Raw genomic sequence first — 11281 nt, 5'->3', positions numbered from 1 at the left:
CAAGTCATTTAGGTGCAGGTGAGTAGAGTAGGACAAGTAATGGCAACACAAACAGTTCTGGCCTGTACTGATTGCTGCCAAGTAGCTGTGAAGGGAACAGCACTTCAGGCTCTCGCTGGGTTGCTGAATGTAAGTATTTAAAGAATGCATTTTTCCTACTCAGCAGCTGGAGTCTAGTTTACTCAAGAGGAACTTGGCCAACCTAGACTTCTGTGAGTGTGCTCTTAGGCTTGTGTCATTTTTGCCTCTTGGTGACAGTCTGCCTGGATCAACTGTTGTGAAATAGAGCAAGTAGAGCCAAGTCCAAAGGTTGGTGTAGCAGTTTGTCCTCCAGGGAAGTTTGTCAGGAGCCGCTGAGCTGACCGAAGGGGTGTTTCTCCAGTGTGGGGGTGTAGATGTGCCATCAGTTGCGTTATGGCTCTGTGCCCAGAAGTGTAGTGGCTGGGATACTCAGTGCGTGCCTCCTGCTTTGCTGTATTCTGTGCAGACGTGTTAAGAGCACTCTAAATGGAAGGGACGTGATCAAGATGGTGAAAACTTGGGCATTCTTCACTCCAGTAACTGGAGAGCTGAACAGTGCAAAACTGGCGCAGCACAATGTAAATCCACTAAAATGAGTGAAATCGTGCTGTGTTAGAAAAGGAATAGCTGAAGGTAGCTAAGGCCGAGCATGCGTGCTGTGTTAAGTATCATTCTACTTCTAACACACCGGTAACTAACACTTCTTCTGCAAGCGGCTGCGGCTGCTGAAGCATCGGCTGTGCCGAGGTGCCCGGCAAGGCTGCCCTGCAAAGGCCAACGGCGGCTGCCGGCGGTCCCCCCGACCGCGCCGGTGAGCGGCGCCTTCTGCCGAGGGAGCCGCCTCTCGCGGCTCGGCTGGGCTGCGGTTAGACGGCGCTGCGCGGTGCGAGTAACAGAACTGGAACCGGGGGCGATGGCGAGGGCTTCTTTAAACTAATCCTAAACGCCGGGTGCGGTTGGAGCTGCCGCAGAGCAGCATCGAGGCTGGCCCGCCGGTGCCGTGCGCGGTGCCGTGCCCGCAGAGCGGGAGCTGGGGGTTGTCTCCGTGTGGCACCGCCCTGGGCTGTAAGGCGGCTGCGGCGAGCTCCCGCGGGCGGGCTGTGGGAGGGGAAGCTCAGGCACAGGGCTGCCGCGGGGGGGCGCCCCGCCCGCCCGAGAAGACGCGGCTCCCTGCCGGCGGCCCGTCAGCCACCAGCCACCGCGTGTCTCGGGCCGGCCGCAGCGGCGGCGCCAGCCCGACCTCCGGAGGGCGGCCGACCCCCGGGCCGCGCGCCGACGGGCAGCCGCGAGACGCAGGCGGCGCGCTCCCCCCGCTGCCCTGGCCTCCGCCCTCCGGGACCCGCCTGCCCGCCCCCGGGGACGGGCGGTACCGCCCCCTCCCCCGGCGCGGGGCGGGAGGGCGTTGGGCTCGGCCGCGCGTGCGCCGCCGCGCGGGTTGGCAGCGCGCCTCCGCCAATCGCCCTGCAGCTTCTTGGGCTGCGGCTCCGCCCCGTGCGCCGGCGAAGGACAAAGTGACGGAGCCGGGCCCGCGGTCAGCCTCCGCGCCGAGCTGCCGCCATCTTAGGAGGTGAGTTGGGGCGGCGTGGGGCCGCCCGCCCGCCCGGCGGGACCCGCTGCTCGCCCCGGGGGCGACGGGCCGCCCGGCGGGTGCGGGGCCGGAGCCGGGCCCCTGGCGGGCCTCCCAGACCCACGCCGCTCTGCTCTTCTCGCCCGCCTCAGGTCGCCATGTTCTCGTCCATCGCGCCGCTCGCTCGGCTCAACCCCTTCTACGCGCCGCACTTCCAGCCGGCCCAGGATGGGGTGAGGAAGCGCGCGGAGCCGGCGGAGGCGCCTACCACGCGGCGGAGCTTGGCGGCCGCGGCCGCCGCTGAAGGTGAGAGCGGAGGGAGGGTCGCGGCGCAGGCCGGGCCTGCGGGCGGTGCGGGCACCGGTCCCCGCGCTGTCCCCGCTCCCGCGGGCCTGTGCCTGTCGGGGCGGCGGAGGGAGGGTTAGCGCTCGGCTGGGCTCGGTCGGGCTGAGGGAGAGCCGGTGTTGGGCCTACGCGCCCGCTTGGAGGACGAGGAAGGGCATGGGCAGGGGAGGCGCTGGCAGCCTCTTCCGCTCCCCGTGCGGTGTGTGCTGAGTGGCAGCAGGGACGCGGTGTTACCGGGAAAGGACACGAGAAGGTTCTAGTTCCGAGTAATTACAGAGATCCCCGATGGAGACTGTCTTGGGGATGAGAGTGCTTTTTCTGGCTCTGCTGGGCCTGCAGCCTCGGGGACTGGGGCTGTAGGCCGGTGCTTCTTTCTTCGGTGGAAAAGAGCAGCATGTGAATCTGGATGGGTTTGAAAGACCATCTCTCCCATTCTTGTTTCCTTTCATGTTTTTGGTTCTTTTTTTTCCTTTTATTCACAGCTGAACATCCACATACATTAGAGGTGCCTGCAGTAGTTCTGTTTTGGGGTTTGGTTCCCCTCCCCCTTCCCCCCCCTTCCTTTGTAGTTGCAGGGCATACACCAGGTAGCTTTGCTGTCGAAGATAGTGATGTATTTTAGACTTCAATGCAAGTACTTCCTGTGTGTTTCCTGATCACTTTTGTGACTTCCAAAGGTCAGACCTTGGTGATACTTCTAATAGCGGAGGTAGATGTTAATATTCTAATTCTTCCAAGCTGTTAATAACTTAACAAGCATCTCTGTCTGTATTTTTAAAAAATAAAGTGCTTTCCTTAAGATACTTCAATAATCACAGTACTTTAGAAGAAGCATGTTAGTGCTCTTGAATGACCTTTCATGCAATAGGTGAAAGAGAAAACTTGGTGTTGGATTTTATGAAGTTTCAAGAAAGTACTTCTGGCTTTCAGTGTAGTAATCTTGTTGCTAGCTAGCTAAGGCCCTAAGTCGTGCGTTGGTATACTAATTATATTCAGTAGGCGCACTTCTTTCTTAGAAGTGTTACGCTTAATCTTCATCCTGTTTTTAGGCAGATGCGGTGAAAGGTGACCAGAGTTTCTTCATCTTTGCAGACTTTTCTGCTGCATTCATTATTTCACATACCAGTTGTTTCTCTAGCCTTTGTGTTGGTAGAACAACATGTTGCAGAAGATAACTGAGCTTATGCAAGGTCACACAAAGTCAGCACAAACCACAAGACCTGTTGAGTTCAGCTCAGGGCATCAGTCATAATGCAGCTTGGAGACAAAGCATTTTATGATCTGCTCTTGGAATTTGTCCTTGTAAATGTGTCAGATCAGAATCAGAGAAATAACATGGTTCTGATGTAGCTGTCTTAACAGACTAGACATGGTTTTGTACTGTATATTTACATTTGAGTAGCTTCAAGGTATTTTAAGTTAGTGTCTGTGTATGTTAGAGTAACTTTCTTGCCTTCTGTATTACGTGTTTAGCTGATTCTCTTTTCAGGTAACAATTTTCAGGAGATTTGACTTCTCTGAAATAGAAAGTTTGGGATCTACTATACCTTTTTTTTTCTAATACTGCTATACCACTATGAACTTAAGTACCTGTAAAGAGCTCAAGCCTAATTGATACTGGCTTGCTTTTCTTAATTACTGCTTTCAAATACCTAGCTGACAGGTCAGTCTGAATAGCATTGTAATAAAGCGGATAAAGTTCTGCTTTTCTGTAGCTTCTACAAATGTCTGTCTTTGTCATTTGAGGAGTATGACTTCTAACAATAAATTGTTCACACTTTGTCACAACAAACACTTCTGGTATCTGGTCAGCATGGTAACTACTGCAGGACTGGTGTGCTGCAGACCCAAAGATACAGACAGAGCTGCCCCTTAATACAGACCCAGAGCCTGTTCTCTGATCACACCTGCATAGCAAGCCTGTTTGTGTTTGTTTAACCAGTTGTTCTGGCAAGTTGTAGACAGAATATTACTGCTGTTGGCAAATCTGCTAGCATATCCAGACCATTTTAGAGGTACATGTAAGTTTAAGACCAGCATACTTACACCCTTAAGCAGTATCTCAATTAAAAAAAAATACATTATGCATTATTCTGACTGTTAACTGATCTCTTGCTTTAAGTTTAAGCTTAATACAGTGTCTATGATTTGGTATTTGTTATTTTAGAATAAAGAAAACCCAACATTTTTATTGTCTTGATGATTAATTTTGAGGACTAAGGTGAGACACGTGAATGTGACATGTAACGTAAAATCTGGAATGTTTTGGGGAAGAAGTTCCTTTACAATAACAAAGTTACGAGCTGGATAACACTACCAGGCTTAACTGATGCTCTGTTGAATGTAACTTAATTTTTTGTTGACATTTATAAAGGAATTTATTTCAGAAGCAAAAAGACAGGGCAAAGAAGCTCTGAATAAGATAGGGTTCTGTTGTCTTTTTTCATTAGTGTTTTTCTGGATATAGTTCTTACTGAGTTGGTGTAACACTTTAATGTCTGTTCCATTGTATTGAAGTAACACCACTAGATCTAATAGCAAAAGAACGTAGATATTAACCCTTCCTACTCTGGGGAATATTTTCTGCATAGTCTCTTGTTCTCTATATGCTTATTCAGTTTATAAGTTTTGGTTTTGCTTATATATTTTAAATGCTAAGCATAGTAGCAGAACTGTGCTGCCACATTATGCTTGTTTCTTACTGTAATTGTAAACCTGAATGTTTAATGTAATCATATCCTCTGTAGCCTCTTCAAAAAAAAAAAAAAAAAAAAGAGGGAAACTGATTCTTGTTTTTCAGTTCCAGTGATTTTGCTCAATTGGAATTTGTGAAAACTAGTAACTTCTTCTTTCAAGACTTCATGCTTTTATACACAGTACTGTATGGAACAGTGCAACTGAAGTATCCTTTGATTAAAAATGATCTGAAGGATTCTTTAATGAACCTTGTTTATGAGCTTTGAATGTGATGACTAATTTAGTAATATTCTGCAATTTCATTAAACATAAGTTGTATAAATGTGAGATTCTGTATTTGGAAGAAAATAAAATCTATGTGAAGAAACTGAAAAATACCTGAAAATATATCTGCATAAAGAAAAATCTGACACTGATCTCATAGATCTATATGGTTTCTACTTAAATACAGAAGTTGCACTGTCAGAATATTTAACCAAAAAACTTTGTCTCCAGAATATAGAGAAATGCTGTTCTTGCTTAATTCCTTGATATAAGAAAATGTTGGATGTTGCAACTCTGTCATAATTTCTGCTAGCAGCTTCTGGTTTTAATTTCTGTGGTTTGTGTGCTGTGAGCTAAAACTTGACTGGTATTGCTTTCTTTAAAGGAACAAACTCAATTTTGAAGGCTTAGAATCAAATCTTGTCAGTCCAAAAGGTGTTAATTTAAAGCAAAATAATTATTTTTGAGTATAACACACAGTTGAATAACATAGTATGGGGATTATTTCAGTTTAATACTTTTGAGAAGGTAGCACTGAGTCGATTTTGTTTCTTTCCTGATCTTTATTACCATTTGTGATTGATCATATATATATGCATTTTTTTTCCCCAATTAATTAGACTACAGCTGTGCATATGGCTCAGGCAGATTCTTTATGCTTTGTGGCCTTGGTGGGATTATTAGCTGTGGAACAACACATACAGCACTGGTTCCTCTAGACCTGGTTAAATGCAGAATGCAGGTTTGTTCTGCATGTTGATATGTGGTGACACTGACAAAGCACGTTTAGTGTGGTGTATTTAATCTACTAATGAAATGGAGGCATAAACTACCCCCTGGACCTCATTGTCCAACACTGCATGTAAAAGCATGGTGTGTCTTTATTTTTTGCTGCAGAATACAGTTGTGAATATGGCTCGCTCAAGTTTTATGCTCTCTGTGGCGTTGGTGGGGTCCTAAGTTGTGGCCTGACACATACTGCTGTTGTACCTCTGGATTTAGTGAAATGTCGTATGCAGGTTTGTATTAACTTAAACGTTTCCTAAACTGTTTCTCTGTGTAGCCAGCATGTTAAAGAGTTTACAGTAGGGATGCAGTCTCTTCTGGATGACAGGAAGTGAGTAAACTTGAATGCTGCTTTATCAAGTCTACTGCACCACTTTCAAGAAAAGCAGAGGCATTTAGGATAATCTGGACAAACTATTTTTTATTACTATTAAGGCATGTTTAACTGACTATATTTGTTAAAAGGTACCCACCACCATGTTAGTCTTTGCTGGCTGGTGGGTTGTCCAGCACTATTCGTGTGCTTTTAGAGAAAGGAAATAATGTCTTTGTTGTTTTGAAGATCTATGGGTTTTAGCCTGGAGTGACATGCATGTACAATTTGATCCATTAACATTGTGGATATCAATGCACGGCTTACAGATTGGATACTTATTAATGATGTCACTTTGAAAAGAATGGGTAAAACTTTATGTGGTATTGGTAAGGCCATCAGTGCTCATGGCTAGTTTCCTTGAAGTGGTTCTTGATTGAACTGAGTGTCATCACATTGCACTTAATTTGCAATACCAGCTTCCACATTAAAATCATCTAGTGACAGCCTAGTGGATTTCTTCAGGCAAATCTGTGCCTTAGGAATAGAGCAAATTAAAGCACACTTAAAAATTCCTGGAAATAAGAGTAGTTAATGACTTCCTTGTTGCATAGGCTGTCAACTGATTATTTATATAAAGCGGTGATTTTGTAATTGTGCAACTACTGGAATTAGGAGGGAGCTATGAATTGGTCAGCCCTGCTAGTCACATTTGGAGTACTGCATGTGATATTCTTTTAAAAATGTGTTGTGGAAAGCCTGCGTTTAGCATTCTTTACAAGAGGGGCTTTTTCACATGCTTGAGAACACTTCTGGTCTCAAACTAGTAATTCTGTAATGCATCAGACAAACAGGCTGCATCAAATGAGGGCAAAATGTTGCTTTCTACAAAATTTGCATTGAGACCAGGCTAACTGGTTAGGAATTCCATATGTCTACTAGGAGGGAATAGCTGTAGCTGTGATTTCCATTTCTAGAAATGCAGCTTAAATGCACTCTTCTGCTGTGGTGGACTTCAAAGTCCAAGATCATACTGATTCCTCAGGCTGAGTTTCCTGAGAAGGAGATTGATCATGGTTAAAGACGATGTAGCATCTTGAACAGTTCTTAATCTGACTGCAGATTGGGTTAATGGGCAGAAGGCCTAAGCACTACACAAGGCCGCATACCTCCCAGGCTTCAGCTGCTTGGTGGGTATGCTTGGCTTGTGCTACCAGTCCTGGGCTGCTTACGTAGTAAGGCTGGTGATACTTCCACTTCTTCTCTAGTACTAAAGAAGAAGGTGCAAGAGGAAGGTTCATGTAAAATCCAGGTTCGACCTTGTCAAACCTGTCAGCATTTATATCTTTACGGATCCAGTACAGAGAGTGTTAGTAATTCTTCCTAGATTCTCCAGGAAGAAACTTGTTGCCTGCCCTCTCGTGTCTTTTTAAAAAGGGGTCACTTTCTACATAGGTGATGATTAAGCGTGATTCTGACATGAACGTAGTCTCATTTTACAGTGCCTGATTGAATATCAAATTTTCAGAAATCATGACTCTCTTAAAATTGACATGTTTAGGTGAACTAGTTTTCAAGTAGTTTGTTGCCAGACTGCAAGACAAAGTATCAGTCACTGCAAGTTGGCATGCATGTCTCATAGCTCTTTTTGAAAGCTTTGGTTGACTGCTAATTTGTTAATCTTCCTCCTTATCCTCTGAGGAGATGTTGGATGTTGTCAAATACGAAAAATGCCATTGTGATGTGACTTGAAATTTGTCAGAATGACCTGTTTTAAGAATTTCTGTTAAAGGATTTCCTTTCACATGAAACAGAATTACTCAAGTTGGTCTTTTTTAAATTTCTGATAAGTTATTAATGAAATCTCACTCGGTTTTGTGTGCAGGAAGTAATTTATATGTAGCCTTTACTGTGAAGTCAGAGTACAAGTGTAGAAGTTCTTGAGTGCTCTTTGATCTGCTTTGCTCCCATCTTAGTCTGACTGTGTGGAGGGACCAAGCTAACAGTGGACAAATAACCTTTTCTTGTTAAGAATCAGGTGACTCATCAGGCTTGGTTTGTGGTGACATTGGAGTGTACATAGGTGTGATGTGCAGAGTGGATGAGATTGCTGACAGAAGCTATCAAATTTTTAAAGACTCTGATCTAAACATAATTATAGCAGTATACTACTGACAGCGTTAAGATTGTGATTTCAGTAAATCTTTTCATTAAAGAAAGTCATATTGTTGATCCAGAGAATAAATGCAAAGCAAAATTAAGACAGTTTGGTGGTTCCCGAGTATTGAGTAGCGTACTGGCTGTTAAAATAAGGGTTTGAGACTAGCAAGTAATGATTACAGTTACATTCATGTAAGCTTGTGGTGAGTACGTTGTTTGTCCAGGGAACCTTAGGAAGCCAGCTGTATGAGGAATTTTAAGATTTCTGTATTTCAGATGGGGGTGTGACAAGGGAAAATACTAAGCTATATCAAGCAATTAACTGCCTATTCTGTTTAGGTTGATCCACAAAAATACAAGAGCATCTTCAATGGATTTTCAGTGACAGTCAAAGAAGATGGCGTTCGTGGCTTGGCTAAGGGATGGGCTCCAACCTTTATTGGATATTCCATGCAGGGGCTTTGTAAATTTGGTTTCTATGAAGTTTTCAAAATTCTGTATGGCAACATGCTGGGAGAGGTAAGCCTAGTGGTTTACACGAAGCTATATATCTGCAACATAATAGTATGAGTAATGCAGAGTAATCACAAAAGCAAGATTTATTAATAAAAATGTGTGTTTAAATTCAATTCAGGAGAACGCATATTTGTGGCGTACTTCGCTATATTTAGCCGCATCTGCCAGTGCAGAGTTTTTTGCTGACATTGCTCTGGCTCCAATGGAAGCTGCTAAAGTTCGTATTCAGACACAGCCTGGATATGCTAACACCCTGCGGCAGGCTGTACCTAAAATGTTTGGAGAAGAAGGCATCTGGGCGTGAGTATCTCTTGATTTTAATTTTTATTCAGATTCTTTGTTGAGTAGTTTTTCCTTATGAAGAACTGTTGCTAAAACTAATTGTGGCTTTTGCTTTTTTGTATTTTTTGACCTTTGTATTTCATGATAACAACTTAACATACTTCAGGGAATCTGTGCTGAACTGGCAGTTAATTTCACATGCTCCTTAGATCCATCTTTGTGAGTATCTTTGTGCTGAGTTCTGCTGGATAACTTCAGTTTCTAGCAGTTCCAGTCAGAGATACTCAGCAACTTTTTGGTTGTACAGTCAAAGATGCTTGAGTCATTGGCATGTAAGAGTAACATAACTGCATGTTAGCTTTCTGTTCTGATAGAAGTGGCTGTAAATATATGAGTCATTTATCACTATCGGGACTTGGCTGGTATGCAGACATGAGCCTTGCTGCACTTGTAGTAGCAGTGCTGCATTACTGCTATGCATTGTAATCTGAAAAGTGATTACAAAAACAGCTGTGCAGCGTAGGGGTCGGGTACGTTCTAATTTGTGTTGCGGTTTTTAAGTTAGTACTTGGGAACTAATAAAACACATTTCTGTGCTGTAGCTGTTGAGACACTTGGGCCTTACAGTATTTAGAAGTTATATTCTCAGTAGCAACAATAAGCTAGCTTTTTTTTTTTCCAAGTTAAAAATGCACCTTAAACACTGGAGAAAATGAAACTGAGTTTGTCCCTTCTCTGGTTAAGTTTCTATAAAGGTGTTGCTCCGCTATGGATGAGACAGATTCCATATACAATGATGAAATTTGCTTGCTTTGAACGTACTGTTGAAGCCCTCTACAAGTACGTTGTTCCCAAGCCACGAAGTGAATGTACAAAAGGAGAACAGCTGGTAGTCACATTTGTTGCAGGCTATATTGGTAAGCAGTCTTTAATCCTACACTTTATTAGTGGACCTCCCTGACCCTAGAAGCCTGTCCCTTTTCAGAATATCAAATAGATGTAACTAGAATGGCAGAATTTACTTGTAACTTCAAAATGTGCAGGGGAAAAAACTATATTCAATCGCTAAGTAGAAAATGGGTCTGTAGCAGGACGATACTCTTAATTGTTCCTATGTATTACCAATGTTAATGTCCAGGGTTGGAAACTGCAGCTGATATAAGTGGAAAAAAACTTGAATCTTTGCTAGGCTGGGGAAGGTTGAAGGAAGAGGAAAGAAACCTAGATGGAAAGGGGCTTTTCAATATCCAAAGACACTGTTTTAGAAGAAGAGGTGCTGCAAGAGCAGAACTGGAGTGTTTTCAGATATTCATGTCACATTATAAGTATGTTCTTGCTGGCCTTTTAGGATACCAGGAGGCTTGATAGAGCTTCTGTGCAATTTATTAGCAGTTTATTAGAAAGTGTGGTTTCAGCTGATTGTACTTAGTGTACAGAGTAATGGTACAGCTAAAACACCACAGAACTAATGTCAAATTATTCTTTCAGCTGGTGTGTTCTGTGCAATTGTTTCCCATCCTGCTGACTCTGTGGTGTCTGTGTTGAACAAAGAAAAGGGCAGTTCTGCTTCACAGGTTCTTAAGAGGCTTGGATTCAAAGGTACGTCCTTACTTTCATGTATTTTGGATCAAGTGTTTTTTCTGTTCTGTGTTTGGGGGAGGATTTGTTGGTTTTTTCCTGGCTTCTTACACTACTTATGCTTTATGTTCTGCTCTACAGGTGTATGGAAGGGTCTGTTTGCCCGTATCATTATGATTGGTACGCTGACTGCACTACAGTGGTTCATCTACGATTCTGTGAAGGTTTATTTCAGACTGCCTCGTCCACCTCCACCTGAAATGCCAGAATCTCTGAAGAAGAAGCTTGGTCTAACTGAATAGACAACTCATGGACTGACTGTGCTGGCTGTCCCAGTGATGAGTTTCATGAAACTTTTATATATTTGACTATGTAGAAAACAAACTCTATATGATGTCATTATTGGCTGTGCCCTCATTCCGCAGGAGGGTTTAAATTCTACCACTGTCATTGCCTGAAATAAATGAGAAACAGAGTGCTTAGTGTCTGTTTACTACTGCATACGTAAGCTTCATTTCATAGCAGCAAATACCTCAAATATTCTCCCCTCCCACCCCCCCCCAAAAAAAAAATATTAAAAATTAAAAAATTAACCTATTCTACACTTTAGGAGCTAGAGAATTGTGAAACAATTGGAACTATAATAGGCTTTCACTGTTGACAGAGAAGTGCCAAGAACCTATCCTTGCAGAACTGCAGAAACTTAACTGCGGTTCTGTGCACCTTGAGTCCACTATTTTATTCACCTATAA

At 43.7% G+C, this 11281-nt stretch overlaps 1 protein-coding gene and 1 non-coding gene across 2 annotated transcripts; both read left to right on the top strand.

The window, feature by feature from the left end:
* The first annotated feature begins 1434 nt into the window (after nucleotides 1–1434).
* On the top strand, nucleotides 1435–11005 carry SLC25A3 (solute carrier family 25 member 3). The gene is made up of 8 exons (XM_055807989.1): nucleotides 1435–1588; nucleotides 1741–1894; nucleotides 5792–5913; nucleotides 8493–8672; nucleotides 8788–8969; nucleotides 9696–9868; nucleotides 10440–10550; nucleotides 10671–11005. The coding sequence occupies exons 2-8, from the start codon at nucleotides 1747–1749 to the stop codon at nucleotides 10829–10831; spliced, it is 1077 nt and encodes a 358-aa protein (XP_055663964.1). The 5' UTR covers nucleotides 1435–1588; nucleotides 1741–1746; the 3' UTR covers nucleotides 10832–11005.
* Nucleotides 9147–9386, top strand: LOC114013662 (small nucleolar RNA SNORA53). The gene has a single exon (XR_003556774.1). It is a non-coding gene; the product is annotated as a small nucleolar RNA SNORA53 (small nucleolar RNA).
* Nucleotides 11006–11281: the final 276 nt, after the last annotated feature.

Source organism: Falco peregrinus, chromosome 6 (assembly GCF_023634155.1).
Source record: "Falco peregrinus isolate bFalPer1 chromosome 6, bFalPer1.pri, whole genome shotgun sequence".
In the NCBI taxonomy this organism is placed as follows: Eukaryota; Metazoa; Chordata; class Aves; order Falconiformes; family Falconidae; genus Falco; species Falco peregrinus.
Note: the sequence above shows the minus strand (reverse complement) of the source record. Positions and strands in the feature narration are given on the sequence as shown.

What these genes read in the sequence shown, in the direction of transcription:
- SLC25A3 (XM_055807989.1), top strand. Translation starts at nt 1,747, where the DNA reads ATGTTCTCGTCCATCGCGCCGCTCGCTCGGCTCAACCCCTTCTACGCG. An exon ending in ATGGCAACATGCTGGGAGAG is followed by an intron (nt 8,673 to 8,787) that starts GTAAGCCTAGTG and finishes AATTCAATTCAG; the next exon opens with GAGAACGCATATTTGTGGCG. An exon ending in TAAGAGGCTTGGATTCAAAG is followed by an intron (nt 10,551 to 10,670) that starts GTACGTCCTTAC and finishes TCTGCTCTACAG; the next exon opens with GTGTATGGAAGGGTCTGTTT.